The sequence below is a fragment of the Ambystoma mexicanum genome, chromosome 3p, assembly GCF_040938575.1.
Source record: "Ambystoma mexicanum isolate Mex_15411 chromosome 3p, UKY_AmexF1_1, whole genome shotgun sequence".
In the NCBI taxonomy this organism is placed as follows: domain Eukaryota; kingdom Metazoa; phylum Chordata; class Amphibia; order Caudata; family Ambystomatidae; genus Ambystoma; species Ambystoma mexicanum.
The window spans coordinates 1,267,056,959-1,267,079,596 of NC_090925.1; the positions used below are offsets into that span (position 1 = coordinate 1,267,056,959).

The window sequence follows — 22,638 nt, forward strand, 5'->3', positions numbered from 1 at the left end:
ACCAGTGGTTTACAAGTCAATGTTGCTGGAAATAGAATAAGCAGGAATTCCTTGACGCTACAGCATGTGAATACAAATGTTGCTATATACCTTACTTCAACTACATCTGATTGCCAACATTTTTCCTTTTCAATGGACAATTTTGAAGACTCTATTAAAGATCTTATTGATTATAGTATTTTTATGATTTAATCGTCCACTGGTATGAGAAGGAAACATATGCATCTTTATGATGGTGATGTGGTAAAACGGAAAAGAACAATGAAAGCCGAGATAAGAGTCCTTAATAGATCTCAAATCCATTCTTCGATTGCAAAACATAAGAATATACAAAAAGTAAAGCAGGTATATCAAAATTGGGTAAGGGCCAATGGAGCTGTGAGGATTCAAAGGGAAGCAGAGCACATGCTTACAATCTTGTCTAATTAAAACTCACAGACTTTCTTGCGAGTAATAAATGATCTTGGAAACACTGCAGGATTGGGTAACCCATTCTAAAGCCATAGTTGCCCTGCCTATAGGTCAAATTGCTAGCAGAAGCTGGGAAATACGTCTGTCTGATAACGATTGGAAGTTACCAACTGAACCCCATTAAGATCAAAGAGATTATAAAGTAATTAGAGTTTCTCGTGCCTTATGACCAAATAACTGTCTAATTTGCTATTTAAAGGGTCGCACACAGATTGGGACGGAAATGTTGTCCATCTTATTTGACCATATTGTCTCATCGTAACGGTTACCTAATTCTTGGTCCACTGCCCATAACCTGCCCGTTTATTAAAAAAAAGGGTAGAGACTGCACCCATCCAACTATCACCCTATAGCCATCGTAGATGCCAACAGCAAGGTCTTTGCGGCTTTGCGGTTGGAGCATCTGGAGGATTGGCAGTCCAAACGGGCATGATTAATAGATGGCAGACCGGTTTTCGTAAACATCTGGGCATGTCTTCAAACGGCTTCATTTTAAAATGTATTATGAGTCGGGGGGGTCACTGTTGAGCAGCTAGGTAATGGCCACCTGATAAGAGAGCTCTGGCCCGGCAAAATCCGAAGAATAAAACATCCTCAATAGTGCCTACTATTTGTATCTCCCACACAAAGGAAGAGAGCCAGAGGTGAGGGGGGACTACAAACCCGGGCTGTGGTTCCCCGACCACCTAAATATCGTGGAGCAGCTGCCTGAAGCCCCGGCGCTGTGGCGCAATCACCAAAGCCGAGCCGGGAAGTAGGAGGAGCCACTACTATAATCCGGCGTAGCAGAGGCCTCAACCAAGGAAGGACCACACGCACTTAGACCCCATCCAGTCTGTTCAACTATCCCACATCAGTGGCAGTGCAGTAATGTCGGCACCAGTACCACACTTATGCAGTGGCGTCCCCCTCAGTGATCCCCGGCAGTCAAGACAGAGGATCTGGCTAACTAGACACTGCAGCGGTGATGGAACGGGAGGAGCGAGACGTGGCCAAAGTCATAGAGGGCACCTGCGGTCCCCAACCTGGAGATAACGTGGCCGAACCTGCGGCATGGACAAATGAGTCAAGGGCGATCCAAAGCCCGAAAAGATGGTGGCGACGGCCTGCCCTCCTGGGATACACAGTGAGTGCGCCTTCCGGGTGTTTTGGATCCCTTAAGCGAAAGGGAGACCAGAGTGTCGCTACTTCATGGGCAACAGCGTGGACAGCGCGCCTACACCTGCAGTGGTCACAGCTACATGCTCTTACAGTAGTGTGGGTAAACATACACAGTGAGGGAGACGGAGACCAGGCCTGATAACAATTGGTGGAATATTCCTTGCTGGGCAGTTGCTGAGCCCATTGCACCCTGGCGACTACAGCTAAGCCGTACAGACACTCAGGAATAAAACAGCAGAGCAGTGGGCCTGTGCACCAGCACAGATGCGACAGAGGATACAATTGGGTAAGAGTTGATTAGGCGCTGTGTACGGAAGGACTGTTATTACACCGTCTTTTTGCCCCGGGGCCTGACCGTGAGCCTGGGCCCCTCATACTGTCCTCCACTGATATAAGAGGTGTCACAGAGAACTGCTGATGTCACATTAGGAGGGATAGACAGAGATAGCTCTGAAACAGACCCCTCGAGGCACATAAGCGGCAAAGAAGAGGCTTGGCGTTCCACCACAGACTGTCATCCAAGAAAGGCCACTGCGGGACATGTGGATAAAGACCTACAGTACAATAAATGCCGGCACACTGCAAAATTGATCTGGACAGATACCACAAGCAAATGTGTTGGATGTCAGGGCCTTAAGGATAGAATAAGCTATAACTGCAACAGTAATTGGCAGCAAACATAACAAAAGGTGCCAATAAGAACAAAAGGCCTGATGGACTCTTTCACCAGCCCCCGGGCTCCCACCCCGGGACCAGCTGCCCTGTCCGGAGAGGGCGGTGGTGAAGCAATGGAAGAAAACGCTCAAGAAGACCACCTCCTAACGGCCATGCAAGGCGGCTTTGTGTCAATCAATGACAGTGGCGATGATAGGATCCCTCAAATCAAAACTGGAGAAAGAGAACGGGCGCATTAATGAAGCGGAAACAAGGATAGGGGTAGTGGAAGACATGATGGGCCAACATTTATTCATTTTTTATTTTATTTTTATTTTAGCATTTATTTTTTGACCGCGACATTGCAACTCTTAAAACAGAACTTGCCAAAGTAAAGAATAAATGTGACGACCAGGAGTCACGATCGAGGCAAAACAATGTGCACATTGTTGGCGTACCAGAATCAGCATGTAAAGGCCCAATGGAACCGTTTAGCGAGGCACTCCTAAAGACACTGTTTGATACCACTACATTCTCACCACACTTTCTGGTCGAGCGCGCACATCATACTCTTGCCCCGATGCCACGACCTGGAGCACCGCCGCACACGATCATTGCTAAAATGCTGGACCATCCTGACACCCATGACACCATCCTGAAACTGTCCAGCGAGCTACGAAGCAAACCACATCAATATTTACCCAGATTTTGCTGCAGGGGTCCAGGCCCAGAGAAGAACATATGATCCAGTGAAATGGCTACTGAGAGCACGGCAAGTCCCCTATGCCCTAATATTTCCTTTGAAACTATGAACACAGCATGGTGGCAGAGCATATTTCTTTGAAACTCTGATAGACGCAATGTCCTACTTGGAGGCGTCTTACTGTCCCACCATTGATCCGTGACAGAGATGAAAACCAGGCCACAAGAGGGATAGGCGATCAGGGCAATGTTGGGGATCGAACGAGAGTCACTGTTATGATTGTTTTATTCCGTAACAATGTAAGCAGGCACAAATGATAGTTTAAATTGAACCCGGTCCGGGCCGCTATCATGGCAGACGAGGGTAGGCATGGCCGCCAACGACGCGCCTCAGGGAGTTTCCATGGTTAATCAGGGGATACATCATCAAGTTGGGGGAGGCGGTGGGGAGTTAAACATGTTGGGAAAGGGGGTGGGAGCGGGACTTTGGATGAACGACCAAGAAGGGCCCGCAGAGGGTTTGGGAAGAAAAGTTGGAATAAAAAAGCTTGCAGACAGGTAAATGGGCTGATGTGGCACCGAGAGGCAAATATTGGTGTGCAGATGGACACACATGGACAGTATGCTCAACAAGAAACAGATGGGTGAACCAATAGTACTGATGTCATGGAATGTACAAGGCCTTAACAACCAAAGTGACACAGCGCTTGGTATATACATGGCGGCGGCCATGTTAGTGGAACACTGGACCGCAGAGCACGTTATCGGAATAACGTGTCGACACTAGTGGAGTCTCCAGCGGTTCCAAACCTTCCACGGCCGATTTGTGATAATTAGGGGTCAAATTGAACCTATGGTCTAAATACCCAAAGTCGTTATATGGTAGAATCTCTCTATTGAAGATGGTAGTGGTGCCCAAACTACTATACTATTTTAATACCATCCCGATATGGCCAGGGCGCACATTTTTTGTCAAGCTCAGGACACTGGCGGTGCAGATTGTGTGGGGAGGAGGAGTGGCCCGTTTGAACTGGGAGGCCCTGACGGAGCCCTATGACAGAGGAGGCCTGGCGACTCCGGATTTCGAATTGTACTACTTGGTAGCACAGGCACATTACGCATGATTTTGGTACAGACAGGACCACAGCCCTCCCCACCGGGTTCTGGAAAGTTACAGGGCATCCCCGGCTGATCTTAAATTGGTTATTTTAAATGACCACTATGAGGACTCATGTACATTCGACCCAGTACGCACAACGGTAAACGCATGGAATCGTATATTCAAACGACTGGGCACAGATACCCCCTATTGTAACAAAGTCCCGCTGTGGAATTGCCCGGGGCTCGCTCCAACATTTGACAGTGATATTCAGATATCATGGGACCCAGGGAAAAACATGAAACTGGGAGATCTATACCCTGAGGGCAGATTTGTGACGGAGGAAGGATTTAAATCTAGATTAGGAGACAATCCCATTAGGATGCTACATGTTTTTCGCATGCGAGCAGCTGTAAGGAAGAGGTGGCCGTCATTCCCCCAGGAACCAACTTCATGTGACTGCATTGAAATGGTAGTGCAGAGTGATAACCGAAAAGGACTGATGTCTAGGCTATATGGGAAAGTGCAGGGCAGGAGAGAACAACATAACAGAGCAAAGAGGAAGTGGGAGGGAGGCAAAGGAACAAGCATAGACAAGAGTAAATGGAAAAGGATGTCTCACTTAATGCACGACTTCGACTCGTACAGTTCAAAGTGCTGAATAGGCTACACTACACACCAACGAAAGTAGCACGATTCTCCCATAATATATCAGATAAATGCCTGAAGTGTAGACAAGAGGGAGCCAACACTATGCATATGTTTTGGAGCTGCCCTAAGGTGGCAGAATTCTGGCGGGAGGTGGCTGAAGCTTTGCATGCAATGACCAAGATCCCCCCCTACACTTCTCCCCCTAAAAGTTGGAATAAAAAAGCTTGTAGACAGGTAAACGGGCTGATGTGGCACCGAGAGGCAAATATTGTTGTGCAGATGGACACACATGGACAGTATGCTCAACAAGAAACAGATGGGTGAACCAATAGTACTGATGTCATGGAATGTACAAGGCCTTAACAACCAAAGTGACACAGCGCTTGGTATATACATGGCGGCGGCCATGTTAGTGGAACACTGGACCACTGAGCACGTTATCGGAATAACGTGTCGACACTAGTGGAGTCTCCAGCGGTTCCAAACCTTCCACGGCCGATTTGTGATAATTAGGGGTCAAATTGAACCTATGGTCTAAATACCCAAAGTCGTTATATGGTAGAATCGCTCTATTGAAGATGGTAGTGGTGCCCAAACTACTATACTATTTTAATACCATCCCGATATGGCCAGGGCGCACATTTTTTGTCAAGCTCAGGACACTGGTGGTGCAGTTTGTGTGGGGAGGAGGAGTGGCCCGTTTGAACTGGGAGGCCCTGACGGAGCCCTATGACAGAGGAGGGCTGGCGACTCCGGATTTCGAATTGTACTACTTGGCAGCACAGGCACATTACGCATGATTTTGGTACAGACAGGACCACAGCCCTCCCCACCGGGTTCTGGAAAGTTACAGGGCATCCCCGGCTGATCTTAAATCGGTTATTTTAAATGACCACTATGAGGACTCATGTACATTCGACCCAGTACGCACAACGGTAAACGCATGGAATCGGATATTCAAACGACTGGGCACAGATACCCCCTATTGTAACAAAGTCCCGCTGTGGAATTGCCCGGGGCTCGCTCCAACATTTGACAGTGATATTCAGATATCATGGGACCCAGGGAAAAACATGAAACTGGGAGATCTATACCCTGAGGGCAGATTTGTGACGGAGGAAGGATTTAAATCGAGATTAGGAGACAATCCCGTTAGGATGCTACATGTTTTTCGCATGCGAGCAGCGGTAAGGAAGAGGTGGCCGTCATTCCCCCAGGAACCAACTTCATGTGACTGCATTGAAATGGTAGTGCAGAGTGATAACCGAAAAGGACTGATGTCTAGGCTATATGGGAAAGTGCAGGGCGGGAGAGAACAACATAACAGAGCAAAGAGGAAGTGGGAGGGAGGCAAAGGAACAAGCATAGACAAGAGTAAATGGAAAAGGATGTCTCACTCAATGCACGACTTCGACTCGTACAGTTCAAAGTGCTGAATAGGCTACACTACATACCAAGGCAAGTAGCACGATTCTACCATAATATATCAGATAAATGCCTGAAGTGTAGACAAGAGGGAGCCAACACTACGCATATGTTTTGGAGCTGCCCTAAGGTGGCAGAATTCTGGCGGGAGGTGGCTGAAGCTTTGCATGCAATGACCAAGATCCCCCCCTACACTTCTCCGCCTAAAGGTTGCAATAAAAAAGCTTGCAGACAGGTAAACGGGCTGATGTGGCACGGAGAGGCAAATATTGGTGTGCAGATGGACACACATGGACAGTATGCTCAACAAGAAACAGATGGGTGAACCAATAGTACTGATGTCATGGAATGTACAAGGCCTTAACAACCAAAGTGGCACAGCGCTTGGTATATACATGGCGGCGGCCATGTTAGTGGAACACTGGACCGCTGAGCACGTTATCGGAATAACGTGTCGACACTAGTGGAGTCTCCAGCGGTTCCAAACCTTCCACGGCCGATTTGTGATAATTAGGGGTCAAATTGAACCTATGGTCTAAATACCCAAAGTCGTTATATGGTAGAATCTCTCTATTGAAGATGGTAGTGGTGCCCAAACTACTATACTATTTTAATACCATCCCGATATGGCCAGGGCGCACATTTTTTGTCAAGCTCAGGACACTGGCGGTGCAGTTTGTGTGGGGAGGAGGAGTGGCCCGTTTGAACTGGGAGGCCCTGACGGAGCCCTATGACAGAGGAGGCCTGGCAACTCCGGATTTTGAATTGTACTACTTGGTAGCACAGGCACATTACGCATGATTTTGGTACAGACAGGAGTGGTGTGGAGCCCTCCCCACCGGGTTCTGGAAAGTTACAGGGCATCCCCGGCTGATCTTAAATCGGTTATTTTAAATGACCACTATGAGGACTCATGTACATTCGACCCAGTACGCACAACGGTAAACGCATGGAATCGGATATTCAAACGACTGGGCACAGATACCCCCTATTGTAACAAAGTCCTGCTGTGGAATTGCCCGGGGCTCGCTCCAACATTTGACAGTGATATTCAGATATCATGGGACCCAGGGAAAAACATGAAACTGGGAGATCTATACCCTGAGGGCAGATTTGTGACGGAGGAAGGATTTAAATCGAGATTAGGAGACAATCCCGTTAGGATGCTACATGTTTTTTGCATGCGAGCAGCGGTAAGGAAGAGGTGGCCGTCATTCCCCCAGGAACCAACTTCATGTGACTGCATTGAAATGGTAGTGCAGAGTGATAACCGAAAAGGACTGATGTCTAGGCTATATGAAAGTGCAGGGCGGGAGAGAACAACATAACAGAGCAAAGAGGAAGTGGGAGGGAGGCAAAGAAACAAGCATAGACAAGAGTAAATGGAAAAGGATGTCTCACTCAATGCACGACTTCGACTCGTACAGTTCAAAGTGCTGAATAGGCTACACTACACACCAACGAAAGTAGCACGATTCTACCATAATATATCAGATAAATGCCTGAAGTGTAGACAAGAGGGAGCCAACACTATGCATATGTTTTGGAGCTGCCCTAAGGTGGCAGAATTCTGGTGGGAGGTGGCTGAAGCTGTGCATGCAATGACCAAGATTCCCCCCCCCTACACTTCTCCCCCTAAAGTTTTTGCTAGGGGACATCAGAAAGGTTAATATTAAAATCTGCAGGTTATTTAACATGAGTTGTATAACAGCAAAGAAATGTATTCTGTCGAAGTGGAAATCTAAAGCAGCACCGACAATACATGAATGGCTCAGAGAATTGACCTATGTAAATGAAAGGGATGAAGGATATGTTGGAACAGTAATAGCAACGAGTAGGCCTAAAGACATCTGGGGACCGTTCCAGGACTATGTGAGAGATGAACAGTGACACAATGCCAGAGCATGTTTATTAGACATCAGAACTACAAAATGTACTGTGTGTCCTTTGAAAGGATGTAATGATGTTAATGCACGAACGCTGATATCCCTGTAACCTGTCTGCAAGTAACTTAAATAAAGTAAAACAAATATATATTATTATGAGTCAAGCATGGTCAACTAAGTACGGTTCCGTTTTCCTTGCAACGATCGATTTTTCGGCCGCTTTAGATGCGGTCGATAGGGGTCTCTTGTGGGCAAAATTAAAGAAATGCGGTCTTCCGGATGGGTTATTACGCCTTATTATTGGCTTAACGAAGGTTCTAATGTCCAAATAAGATTGGATCAACAGGGAGCTGTTAAACTTTCATTTCAAATTAAAGAAATGGGGTCTTCCGGATGGGTTATTACGCCTTATTATTGGCTTAACGAAGGTTCTAATGTCCAAATAAGATTGGATCAACAGGGAGCTTTATCCCGTAACAGTGAGACTTTTAAAGGTGTCAGGCAGGGCTGCGTGTTAGCGTCCTACCTGTTTAACCTCTATATGTCAGACAATTTTGATACCATGTCCACTGCTGCATTTTTTTAAAAATTTATTTGTATTTTAATCTTTAAGATTTTTACAAAAAGAGTGGTTTTCTGTTGATCTCTGTGTATCTATCTTCCTTTCTTGAGTCTCTATGGAACTGTCGCCGGAGCAGTTTATTTATTGTGGTAAGGAAGTTAGTGAGGTACAAGACGCCACTAAATCTGTTGAGTCCTGGAAGATTTCTTGTAGGCTGCGTAATATGTTGTAGGATGCCAACAGCCAAAGGGTCTTGTCACCGCTATTAGCCTTGCCCAACAAAGTGCTTCGTCCTGCAGCACGAAGTCCGAAAAAATATGTCTCAGATACGGTGATCTTAACTTCAAACTTCCAGGATAAGAAATCAGCAAGTGGCGAATGGTTTCCATTACTTCCGTTTGTCCACAAAATCTGCAGGCGTTAGTTGTCGCACGCCCCCGTATGACTAAGATCTCCTTTGTATGTAACAAGTTCAATCTTGCTCTTAATAGCAGGGACCTTGCTTGCTTTGACGGAAACTGTTTCATGAACGGTTGAAGCTCGTTCAGTTTGCGGATGTTCACTGCAGATGTCTCGTTAACTTGTTTGATGCGGCTTTCTCAGCTGTTTTAATCCAGTCGAGTTCCTTCACTCTGTTCAGTACTTTTACTGGGTTGTTGTTGAGAGTCTCTACGTCAGATGAAACCTCTTGGAGGATTTCCTTGATCCGATTTGACCAGCTGTTTAACATCTGGCAATTTTGGTCATTTATTTCTTGTAGGATCAGGTAGTATACTGAAGGATTTTCCGCAAGTTGGAATTTGCAGTACAGCATTATAGAGTTGCATCTCACTGATCCCTCGAGGGAAAGTAAACTGAGTTCTTGTCTTATGCAGGCTATAGGCACGCATTTTGGAAGCCCCAGGATTGCCCGCCAAAACGTTGCCTCTAAGGTTGGCCAAAGAGATGAGGGAATGTTGGGCATAGCGTCTGCTCCGTAAACTAGGGTTGGAACCACCTTCATTTTATAAAAATTGATCACTGGGATCAAGGAGAATCGACCAAATTTTCTGTCAATGGCTTTGCCTTTTGCCGTAAGTTTTCTTGTTTTTTCTTTTAGGAGATTTTGCATTCCTATCTCGTTTTTGGAGTTGTCCAGAATAACGCCCAGATATTTAAATTCCGCCACGTTTTCAAGCTGGTTCTTGTTCAGCACTAGTTTTGTTTTTGCGTTGATTTTGGCGTTTTTGGACAGAGACATAAGTTTGGTTTTCTTTTCATTTATCTCCAGGTTGTTTCTTTCCATGTATAACTGAAGGTTGCTTAGCTGACGTTGCAGTCCTAATGGTGTATAATCTAGGAGTAGCACGTCGTCTGCGTACAGGAGCCTTCCCACATGAGATTTCCCGATTTTTGGTGCAAAGCTTCGAACGGTTTCTTCGGATGTTTTGATGTCTCCAAGGAATGCCAAGAACAATGCCGGAGCCAGAGGGCATCCTTGTTTGACACCCCTTTGCGTGGGAATCAGAGTGGATAGGAGTCCTTGTTGATCCAAGCGCACCCTCATGTTGGTTTCCGAGTACAGCGCTTTGATAGGTTCTAGGATAGAAGGAGGGCAGTTCCATGACTCTAACTTGTCCCATAGCAGTGCCCTGTCTATACGGTCAAAGGCCTCGGTAAGGTCCACAAAGACGATGAAGATCCTAGGACCTCCCTCGAGCACTTTATGTTTCATCGTGTTCATTATCAGGATATTTGCAGATGTGCCAAAAATTTTCTTAAACCCTGTTTGTAAATGGTCTTCGCAAGGCGCCGTTTTTGCCCATGCTTTAAATTCATTCAGAAGGAGGGACCCAAACACTTTGCCTATGCAATCTAGCAAAGCGATTGGGCGGTAGTTTGCCGGATCGCTCTTGTCCCCTTTTTTGAAAATGGGCACCACCGTCACTGACTTCCATGTTGGCGGGATTGATTTTTATTGGGCACATCTGAGGAAGATTTCACAGAGGAGCGCTGTCCATTCTTCGGGGTGTGCCTTGAGGTCCACGTTTGTAATCCCGTCAGGGCCGGGTGCTCTGGAATTCTTGAGTGACCTGATCTGTCGGCTTATGTCTTCGCGATCATCCAGAATGATCCATTGTGCTGGTTCAGAGTTCTGCTTAATTGCCGTGGTTGTTTCTATTGGTGCAAAAAGAGTTCTGAAGAAATTCACCCAGACAGATTCTCCTACATTGTTGATTTCTCTTGTGGTCTAGTTGAATTTAAGCGCGACCAGAATTCTCAGCTTTTGTTCCCTTGTATTGCTGTTTGGATTTCCTCTGCGTCTTGCTGGTATAGTGTCTCCCGATAGTGCTTGAGCCATGATTTGTATACCCTGGTGGCCTCTATGGTGGACTGTCTTATTTGTTTTTATGGGGCCTTGGGCTAGGGCTGTCCTCTTCACTTTTCTTAGAACTTTCCTTTTTTCGACCAAAAGTTTGTCATACACATGCTTCCTAGATTCTACGTTGTTTTTAGGTCCCCTCTTCTTCTTGTAGATCTCTAAGAATGGTAAATAGTCAATCTCGTTTACTAGAGTGCCGGAGTTTTGAGCACAATACTTTTGTTTGAGGTCGATTATTGCTTTAGCTGACAATTTTATTTTTGTTCCTCTAATGTTTGTTTCCAAGAGCGTGGTTGACTTTGAAGTTAGACTCAGTTTTATGGGCCAGGTGACGTACAGCAAGTTATGGTCACTTTTGCTGGTCCGTGTCACCCCGAATTTCGTGGTTAGTCTGGCCAGGCTGTCGGAAACGTAAATATAGTCAATCGTTGCACTGGATGAACCATTTTCCCATGTGGGAAGGAAGGTTTCTTTAAGTAGGACCTCGCTCATGTTGTGTAGTTCTCTTGATGACATCAGTTTTGTCCATGCCATCCCTCTTGAGACTGTGGACGAGGCTTTTTGAGCTGAGTGTTCTTTTAGTTTTTCCTGGGAGCAAGAAGCATTTATGTCACCACACAGCAAAAGGTGTGAAGCCGTGTGCGTGGCAGTAGCCATGTCGATGGCTTATTCAATCGACCTCAAAAAATTACTGGCTTCAACGGCAGATGGATTCCAGTAAATATTCATTATGACTATTGTCGATTTTGCGTTTTTTACTTTGTTTGTTTTAAACTCATCCAGCTTTGCGCTGATCATAAGTAAAGATTGGTTGCTTCTCAACACTTTTACGTGAGACAGACCACAGTTGTGTCGAATCGCTGTCAAGATTCCCGATGAAGGACGCCCCAGCCGGCCCTTTTTGGCGGGGGCCAGAAAAATTTCGTACCCATCAAGGGAAGGCGGCTCTGTTAGCCAAGCCTCCTGGAAACAGAATACATCAAATTCTGTTAGTTTTACGTCACTGGGTGCCGTGAGATGACCATGGCCTCTTGTATTCCAGGAGCAGAGCTTTATTTTGCCTGTAGCTGGCTTTGCGTAGCGTTGTTGTTGGTCGGCGTGCTCCGTGGTCAAGGGTTGCTAACTTTTGTGTTGTTTTTGTAGCATTTTAGGGAGCCATGCCCACAAGTTTCTTGCAGGAGATTTACTGGAGAAAGCCACAGTCTTGGCTGGTTTCCCGTCTCGTCCACGAGTATTTGACCTCGATAAATCGTGGTGAGGCTTTGCGGAGGGTCTCTTTGAGGGTGTGTGCTCTCTTTCACAGCACTTTCTGTTCCTCGTCGGTGTCCTGGGGTAGAACCCTCCCGACGCTTGCTCTGGAGATTTCTCCAATCGGCTATTATCAGCTCGACTGTAGTTTTTAGTTTCCTTAAAATGGTCCTTGGATTTCCCCCTTCGGTCTTGATGATGGCTTGTGGCACCTGTATCTTGTTTCTGGCTCGGGGGACGCTTACGTAAAGGCGGAACTGCGCCGAACCTTGAAGTGATCTCTCTCGTAGACTCTGTTAGGTCATACCCCATTTTAAGCAGTTTGTTGGAGTCTTTTTCCAGTTGACTTTTAATGTTCATGGAAGCAATATACAGGTGAGCCAATGCTTTTCCCCGTTTATGACTCGGGTCAAGGATTATTAAGTCTTCAGACCTTATTTGATGTAGTGACGGGATGTAACTGAACAAAGCGAGCATTGAGTCACGATTTAACGTGATTTCGTCGTCGTTACCCTCGATCTGTTCTAATTTCATAATCCATCTTGTGGTCTCTTTTTTGGTGTGTACTTTGTTATACTTTTCCGTTTTCGATGCGTAGTGTAGTTTTAAAGGTCTGTCCGATGTTTCACTTTGCTCTGGCGATACTTTATGCCTTTTAGTTGCTCTCTGGGGAGAAAACGATCTGTTGTGTCTCTTGTATTGCTTCCGCAGAGTACTCGTGTCGTTTCCTGATTTTGCAATGATCGTAGACCCTTTTCGATTTCCATGTCTACTATTTTCGTGTCCACTCTCCGTTCTGCGAGCTTTTTCATCTTCTTTATTGGGTTTGCTTAGGTTTTCTGAGTGTCGAGGAGTTGTTATTGACTCCTTTCTTGATTTCTCGACTCTTCTTTTTTCTGCGACTTCGTGAACTTTTTCTTCTTTTTTGTTGAGTTTGCTTTGATTTTCTAGGTGTCGAGGAGTTCCAGTCCCTAATTCCTTTCTTGTTTTTTCATCTCTTGTTTTCTGCGGAACTTCATCGTTGGAATAAGTACTCAAGTTTATCAAGTCGTCGTGCTGCAAGAATTCTTCTGTAGTCTTTGGTGACTTGTTTGTACTCAAGACTTCGATTGTCATTGCTATTTCCGCTAGTGCCATCGAGGGTGTTTTTTTTCCAGGCTTGTTTCTCGGCTCAGCGTTTTCTTTAGACGTCTCTTTATTGGATTTGTTTAACACAAAAACTGGCTCTAGCTTTGGTGTAGTTTTGCTCGTCTCAGGCTTTGATTCCCGTTGGAATTGGCCTTTGCTGCTGTCGATGGCGCACTTCAGCTTTCAGTTAGATCGATCGCGAGGGCTGTTTGGGTGACTACTTCTTTGTTAGATGGTCTTTTTGGGTGTTGGTCTGGCCCAGTCCCCACTGGACCCAAAGCCCTCGTTTGGGCTTCACTTACTTTGGTGTTTTCCTGTGATATGATGTAGGCTTCCAAAAAAGACAATTTAGTCAATAACGAAGCTTGAATTGACGTGTGGTCTTTCAATGTGTCGCTTATCCCTTCATATAACTTCATGAATGGGCAGAGAGCAATTGTCACTGTCGACATGATTGCAGGCATGTTCAAATTGTTTGCCATAGAAGTTCTCAGGTTCTACTCTGTGGGTACAGCTGTTCTCCCATTCACCAAAGGGTCGAGCCGGTCAGGCGAGGGTCCTGTTTGGAACGAACAGCGTGGTTTAGTGAAGTCTGCTAATTTTCTGCATGATTTGGGCGCATTTGGGTGGTCACAAAACTCTTGGTCGGTACTAGATGTTTGGAAGTTGGGTTTTTTTGTACGTGATGCTATGCCGTTTGTCTGTAGACTCAAGTTTTGCACCATCTTGTTTTGCGCATTTCCCAGAGGAACTTTGTCAATATCTGTAATTATGTTTTCGTTGTAGTTTCCTTGCGCCAGCGTTGTCTCTTGCCCCTCTGTTTGTCCACCACACTTTTCTTGATCCAGGTACGGCCTTTCCGTAATGTTAGTAATTGTAGGTGCTCGTGAAAGAGTTTTATCTAGATCTATAGTAGTGGTTAAATCTTTGATGGGTGGTTTTGAGTTTGTCGCCTGCTTCAAGGGATTGGGTTCCGGATATGAAATCAAAATGTTGGGTGCCACTGAAGTTTCTGTTGATTTTGGAGTTTTAGACTCTAGTAGTGAGGAGAGAGGCAGGTAATTTTCCTTCAGAATAGGAAGTTTGGTCGCAGTCCTTTGTTCTGTGGAGGGGCTCTCTGTCCCCTCGGCCGACTCTAGGTTCAGCGATTTCCCAGTGGATGGCACTGTTTGATGAGCCGTCAGTTTTTGGGAACTTAGGGCTCTATTGTTGGAAGGCGACTGTTCTTTACTCGACCCAACTGGGTCAAAGACCTCCTTTGCCGGATTTGGAGGAGCCCGTGGTGTAAGGTGTTCAATCCGTCTCTGTTTAGAGGCCGGCATACAGTCATTCAGAGCCTCTAAGATTTCAAGGTCAGTTAATTCGGCCCTTCTGGCTTTGGTAATTCCTGGCTTAAGGTTAAAGAAGTCTCTCAAGTTTGTGGCACTGCCATCAGTGTTTATGATTTTTTTTCCGGGCTAGAACTTTTCCTTTGGTCAATAGCCCCTTTATTAGGCTTTTTGCATTTTTTCTGTTAAGTACTCCCCGTTTTTTGGGACTGTGTAGGTCTTAGGCGTTTTCTGTTGTTTATCGTCAGGGCCTCGTGTGTTTCTTGACTCGCCGCCCCCGGAGATGGCAAAGTTCCTGTGCTCGGCTCCACGTGGATCTGAGCATGCACAATCCGGGTGATTTCCGGAGGAGGAGCCTCAGCCGCCTCCAGGGCTAACTTTGGTCGCTGTGATCCAACCAGCAAGGAAGCCGATGGCAGGGCAGGCACTCCTCCCCTCGAGGTCTCCCCTCCGAGCTCATCGATGCCCCCTCTTTCCCGGGGCTCATGGTCCAGAGCTGCCACTAACGGTGGCACCCGGGCCTGCGCGCCCACCCCCTCCGCAACTCCCTGCTCCCCCTCCCCAGGGGCCGACTCAGGAGAAACCGAGGGCGGAAGGCCTGGACCCAGAGCGTTGAAAGGGACTGAGGCTCCGCCTCCCGCAGGCGCCTCTCCTGCTTCATCCTCGCCGCTTCTAGCCGGCGAACGTGACCGACCCCGCGCGGCCTCCCCCGCCCTCACCAGCAGCGACCCCCCTCCGGGAGGCGATGTTGGCAGGCGAGGGGGCGGCGAACCAGGGGCAGGTGTGTCGACGTCGCCTGCCAGCGCCCGGGTTTCAGGCACAAGCTCCACAGACGCCGCGTCCACAAACTCTTCACTGGAACGCCCCGTCTCAGCGCCAGTGGCTCCAGGTTTGTCGGTTCGATGAGGATAGTGTTTGTCTGGGGTATGTTGAGTGGTTTGATGGCCTTAGGCTTCCCTTTAGATTTTGGACGAGGTGGCTGGTCCAAATTTACGTTGGTTATGTCTTGCAAAGTTATTGTTTTTTTTGTTGGTGTAGAGGCTACTGTATGCGCTCTGAGGCAAGCGCTGCAAAGACACCGTCCATCGTCCTCTTCAAGGGGGAGGGGAGTCCATGAGAGCCCTGGCTCTGGCTGCCCGGCCTGCCAAGACTGCAGGACCGTCACTCTATGTGCACTCCGCGGCCGCTCCGCGGCGCAAATGTTCTTTTGTACTGTGGGTCCACCCACCAGCACAGCAATGGTAAAGAGACTCAGGAAGCAGGTAGGAGGGAGAGCAGTCCACTCTAGCAGGGCAGGACTGTCACTCTACGTCCACTCCGCGGCCGCTCCGTGGCGCAAATGTTCTTTTGTACTGTGGGTCCACCCACCAGCACAGAAATGGTAAAGAGACTCAGGAAGCAGGTAGGAGGGAGAGCAGTCCACTGTAGCAGGGCAGGACTGTCACTCTACATCCACTCCGCGGCGCAAATGTTCTTTTGTACTGTGGGTCCAACCACCAGCACAGCAATGGTAAAGAGACTCAGGAAGCAGGTAGGAGGGAGAACAGGCAACTCTAGCAGGGCAGGACTGTCACTCTACGTCCACTCCACGGCCGCTCCGCGGCACAAATGTTCTTTTGTACTGTGGGTCCACCCACCAGCACAGCAATGGTAAAAAGACTCAGGAAGCAGGTAGGAGGGAGAGCAGTCCACTCTAGCAGGGCAGGACTGTCACTCTACGTCCACTTCGCGGCTGCTCCGCGGCGCAAATGTTCTTTTGTACTGTGGGTCCACCCACCAGCACAGCAATGGTAGAGAGACTCAGGAAGCAGGTAGGAGGGAGAGCTGTCCACTCTAGCAGGGCAGGACTGTCACTCTACATCTACTCTGCTGCATTTGCCACCCCTAAAATAGGCAATCTGCAAGTAATGTGGTTGGGATATGCAGACTACTTTCTTATATTTGATTACACACAGGTAGGCCTTAGCGTTTCATTATTGCATGTTTGAATTGTGCAAAGGTCCATAATCTTAACTTGAAGCCAAATAAAACCAAGGTCAGGCAATTCTTGTTGTGCAAACATTCTCCCAAGTTCAAATGGTGTATTAAATCTGTATCAATTGTGTTAGTTGACCATTTTGTTTACCTGGGTTTTCCAATTTACTGGCAAGCCGCAAAAATGATTCATTAAACAATAGTTACAAATTCGGATTACCAAATTGTTGAATCAGATTTGCAGAGTGGATGCAAAGTTTGGCAAATGTACAATGTTCCCAGCACCTGAAATTCTTTTGAGGGAAAGATCATTCCCAAAACTTTATATAGGAACGAAATTTTGGCAACATGGGCTACTGATTTTTTAACAGTCTTGCACAGCATGATCTAGAGGTAGATTCTCTGAGTTCCAAATAGTCTTCCCTTTTCTGCGATCAGTATGAGCTTGGTATTTATCCCCTAAAACCCAGGGCTTGTTGGACATTTTAAAGCTTTTATTATAAAATCTTAAGTCTGAAACAATTTGCTATTTTTAGATTTACGATCAATTTTCTTCAGCAAGAGGAACAGATATGTCAATAACCTTTCAGCATTCTGCATTGATCTGTTAAAAGCAATAGGATCTTTCAATTATGAATTGACCGCCAACCGCAGGAAAAGTGAAACTGCTACTATTTTGTTATGACTTGTCCTCCACTATGGACAGTTTGCATGCATATAGTTCTTGCTCCATTCCTTGCTATATATACTGACAGAAAGGTCAGCTGGGGCTTCTTATAATTACTTTGCAATTTAATTCCAACCAAAGGAAATGTTAGCACGGTACGGTTTGCTGCAGTCTGTCTAGAGATGGTGTCAATTTTGTAAAGATGAGAATGAATTTGAAACATTTCATTATATCTTGTGCTTTGTTGCATGGTAAAAGGTCAATCTACTTCATGAGATACTTAGATTTGTTTTTTCTGGACGATTATGAGACTGTTTGGCAGTACGGTTTGTCTGATAGGACAACCTCTATGGTGCTTGCAGTGACTGGCTTTTTGGATTCTTTACAGTTGGATTCTGTTAAACCTGTATAGTATCTTTGTTTTTATCTCAATTTTAATTACATTCAAATGAATTGTATTATGAAATAATGTATCATGTTTTAATTTTATTTATGTGTATTTTAATCTGTTTCATGGATGTGTTTTGTATTTATTATTCTGTAATTTGTTAAAGTTTATTTATTTAACCATCTAACAATAAAAAAAACAATAATTATAAACATTTTTGCTTAAGACAAAAAGCGGAAAATGGGATGAATGAAAATTGTTCACACTGGTTTGTTGAAAGGGGAAACAAGAGTGGCAGAGAGGCTACCCTTCTGATAAAAGATATTCAGAAGGAGAGAAGCATAGTCGCCTAATATGTGGCAATCACAAGTGCATAGCAAACAGCACAGTGTGGTTCTTGTTTTCCTTGAAGAGATTCTTAAACTTGATGTAGTGAAGCAAGAGACATTGCTAATTTGTTGGAAGCTAACCTTTACCACATAAGTACTTGTAGTTAGTAGTTTACTCTGGCCTGGTAGGAGAGTACGCAAGGTCAGAGGACTGTGTAGCCTTTTTTCTGTTCAAGCAGGAGAGAACACCACAACAGAGAACTTTGTTGTAGTAGGCCTGGCAGGTGAGTAGACCAGGTGGAATTCAATGAAGTACTGTGGTGTTGTGGTGAATTATTGTAAATGAGAAGTGGCAGAACCACTGAGATGTTTGTGTGAATTACTACAGAATCATCCTGACAAACCTATATCACTGAAGCAAGTATTGTATGAACTGCTGCAGAATTATCGAACATCACTTAAACATCACTTAGTGTCTTGTGAACTGTTACAGAATAATCCTAACAAAGACAATCTTGTTGATATCAATGAAGCAAGAAAGTGTTCTTGGTTTAGAAGAAGTTGTTGATTTTGCATTCTTTTGTTACAAGTGAACAGAAAAAGAGCTTGTGGAATGATTGTGAACTGTTGGTTCAATTAAATTTGGAACAATCAGAACTGTATTGGAACTTTTGTTGTCAAAGTCGAACCAAAATAACCGAGTTATAACTTTCTTTTATAATAAAGGATTTCCTTATCTTTTGGAACTGGTGAGAAGAATCCTGCTTGAATATGGGGAAGGGGAATTCACCCAGATTAAAAAGGAGAAACAGTTATCCGATTGGGAATCTAACTGTTATATTTGTTATATTGCATTGCCATATATTGTCTTATTGAGTTGGTGTATGTACAAGTGTGAGGGACAGAAACTGTTTTTTTCATTGAGTTTATTTTAGGGAGGGAAATCCTCGTCAGGGTAAGGATAGTGAGGCGTTTACCCAACCTTTTGAGTTAATAAAATGGCATCTTTTGAAAAACCTTCACAAAAGTTTTCCGACCCACGTTTCTGACCCCTCACAGGAGGGAGGAAGATAGGGGTGAATAAGGGAGGGATGGGGGCTTTCAAGGTCAGGCCTTAACTTTAATGACTACTTCATCCTGTTGTGTAAACATGTATCTGCATGATACAAATCTGATAAAGTACATTAGAAAAAGTAAAAAGTAGGAACCGAGAAAAGTGGGGCTAACGGTAAACTGTTTATATGAGCATATTGGGGATACCCACAGGTAATGGTGCAGGGAGAGAGACTCTCAGGTCGGAATGCAGTGGTTTTTGTGTAAAGATGGCATACTGGACTGGCCGCAGGTTCAGAGTGCAACAACCTTAACTCATGGGAATGGGAACCATGCCACATTGCTGTGCCAATGAGCAGGTGTTCAGTATACAAAAGAGTAAGGCGGGGCCCAATGGAACACGACAGAGGGCAGATTTATGGGGACTTGACAAAAGTGCAGAGCAGAAAAGTTAGAGGAAAATTACAGGATCCCTGCCCTGGGGAACGATTAGTTGAGCACCCCAAAAAACAGACATGAGGCATGGTCTGAGCAGGCATTAGTGGAGAGTTGACGTCAAAGAGGACCTTTGTAAGATTTCCAACCTTGCTGTATTCTTTTACGAGTCAGGCCTTTTTTCACAAAGATTTTAGGATAGGAGCATGACTAATACATTATAAAGTCCAATAACATTTAAGTGAGTAGCAACATGCATCAATTGAGTCACAATTGACAATACCAGCCGTACAAGGTCCACCTGATATAATTGTTTAATGATGAAGCACATCCGATCATAGCACATGGGGGAGCCTCCTGAAGGCTGGTGGGGATATAGAGATTGGTATGCTGCAGGACAGACCATTGGATGAGGATACAGCACAGATGGCACTTACCTCTTCTTGGGCAGCCTAAGCAGAGCGATGTAGTTGAGGCAGAAGTTGATGAGCTCCTGCAGCAGCTCCTCTCCGAGGTGGTCCTGAATGGCCTGCACAGGAAACTAAGAGTTAGAGGGCAGGAGAGGCTGGAGGAAAGTGAGTGCTGGTAAATGAATACGGTACTGAGAAAGAACATGGTGGAGGAGAGAGAAAGCACGATATAGGACATCATTAGAGGTAGAAACTATAAATCCAGAGAGGCATGGCCCAAATGTGAGTAGGACCGTCCACCAGGCCTACAATTCAGGACATAGCACTCCATAATTAGACAAATCAATATCTGAAGTACATAAACTGTAAAAGTCTTTGTTATTCCTTGCATTGGAAAAAAGACAAAACTACACCCAACAAAGCAAAGACAAATTCTGCAGCTCACTTCATGCAAATTAACAAGATTGTATTAAAAAAAAGAACAAATATCTAAACTGTAGGAACTGTATCTGTAGCACCATCGCCACATATCACACTTGCGGTAGCCACTTCTTTAGAGGTATATGCACACAGTAGTAAAGCATTACAAGGAATGTACTCATTCAACATGCACATACATGTACACAAACTGCTATGAGTGGGACCCATGAAGACATTGTGCGTTCTATTCACGCATGCATGCATGTACAGCATACTCTGCCCCACATTGTGAACAGTTGACTATAACAAGAATCCTGCAAATAACAAGGGGGGGTCCTGGGAGACTCTCTGCCATGCATGAGTCCTGGTTACAAGAGCCTTACCAAGAATCTTTAGCTCACTATCTTTCAAAGAGAAGAAATATCCTAAACATATCAGTCTTTATCCTGCCCTTTACGATAAAGCAAAACATTTCATTTTTCAAAAGAAAAGCCAACATTACAATAAACAAACTAAATATGTTAAATACGCTGCTCCTTCCCCGCACTGATCAGTACAGGTTGCGAAGGGTTAACGGCAGGGGTGTGTCTTTGCACCCACACTTTTCAACCTGTACAGTTCAGATCTGTGCATAATGCTTTCAAAATTGCATAATGCTTTCAAAATCGACTCTATCCACCTAAGTTGGGTCTCATGAGGGTTGGTTGGATGGCGTACGCCGACGATCCGATTCTGCTGGATCAGATTCCCATCGGCCTCCAGAGGAGCCTAGATTTGGTAGCTGCATATGCTGGAGAGAATAGCATTGTAACGAGCACGGGCGAATCAAGAATTCTGTCCTTTAATAAAAAGGTGAATTTAAAAAACTTTAGGTGGCTTATTAATGATAACCAAATTGAAGAAGTAGACCAGCTTGTTAGTTTGGGGTTTATTTTTGCCAATAGGTACCACCTACATCTTATAAAGGAAAAAATTGGTGCTATGGTTTTTACTTCCATCTCCCTTATAAAGATAATTCAGGCTAAATACTAAAATGTTTCTCTATGTCCATTGTTAGAATTTTATAAAAACTAAAGTTACTCCTTTAGTGTTGTATGGTTTGGAGCTTCTTACACTAAGGACCCGGAAATGGCTTGACACTGTTGAAGGGAAAAGTTGGAGGTCGCTGTTGGGCCTTTCGCGCCTTTTGGTGTTATCAGACTAGAGTTGAGTGTACAAGAGGAAAACATTGGGGCTCTTCCTTAAGATAAAAGAGGGGAAAGGTGATTCTCTTTTTGCCAACTTGGGAGATATTTTCCATTCAGAGAGGGATGCCTCTTTAAATGATTTCATGAGGTCTTGTGAATGTTTCCGAAGCAGGAATTGACCTATATTCCCCAATGGCAGAAATGTGAAAAAGGCTGAGAGACTGGGATAACATAGGAACCGTGGAGTCTTTCTAAATGAAAGCTCTACAAAAAAATGATGTCCATTCCCAGTTTTTAAATTCTCTGAAGCCTTATTTAACTAAATTCCCATCTAGGAGCACCACAACTTGGTGTCTAAAACTCAGATTGAATTGTCTCAACACTGTACAAGTGATTGGCACTCAAATTGGATTGCCTAGATATAAGCTTACATGTAGCTTGTGTAAACAAGATTCTTTAGAAACTCTATGCCATCTAGTTTTGGGCTGCCCATTTTTAATGCAGATGAGAATTTCAATGTTAGGGCGATTTGTGCATTCTGTCTCAGCAGTTATCTCCCTAGAATGTATGGGAGAGGTAATGGAGAGGCAGTCACCTATCTTTGACAGTGTCCTTAATTGCTTTTTTAAAAGTGTTTTTCTCCAAAATGGGCAACATTTCTCATCTAGCCCAGTGTCTGCTGAGTTCACAGGATTCTACGTAAGGATTTTATGTTTTGTGGACATGAACATGTCTGTCTAATTCAATTGGATTTTTACTTGATGACAATTGATCCCTACTAAGATATTCTATTGGGATATTTGTCTAGGGCCATCTTTATCTTGTATATTTATAATTGGTTGTATTTGTGATTATTGTTTTGTTTAGTTTATTTTGTCATTTTTAAACAGAGCAAATGTATGTTATTGAAATGTTGTTGTCGATGTGATCTTTTTGTAAATGAGAAGCCTTGTCTTTTAAAAATATTGTACATTTCAATTTTTGTATTTGTGAAAGGTTCAAATTAAAACCATAACACAATTTAAAAAAATGAAGAAAACACTGCACAAATTTAACATTGAGCACATGTTTAAATGAAGGAGGAACCTAATTGCTTCA

General features: G+C 44.8%; 1 protein-coding gene across 1 annotated transcript in view; it reads right to left on the reverse strand.

The window, feature by feature from the left end:
* Window positions 1–22,638, reverse strand: part of PMM1 (phosphomannomutase 1) — a 204,278-nt gene that overhangs the window by 111,601 nt on the left and 70,039 nt on the right. The window contains exon 4 of the mRNA XM_069652766.1: window positions 19,961–20,052. Coding sequence (XP_069508867.1) covers window positions 19,961–20,052 — 92 coding nt within the window. The remainder of the gene's footprint in view (window positions 1–19,960; window positions 20,053–22,638) is intronic.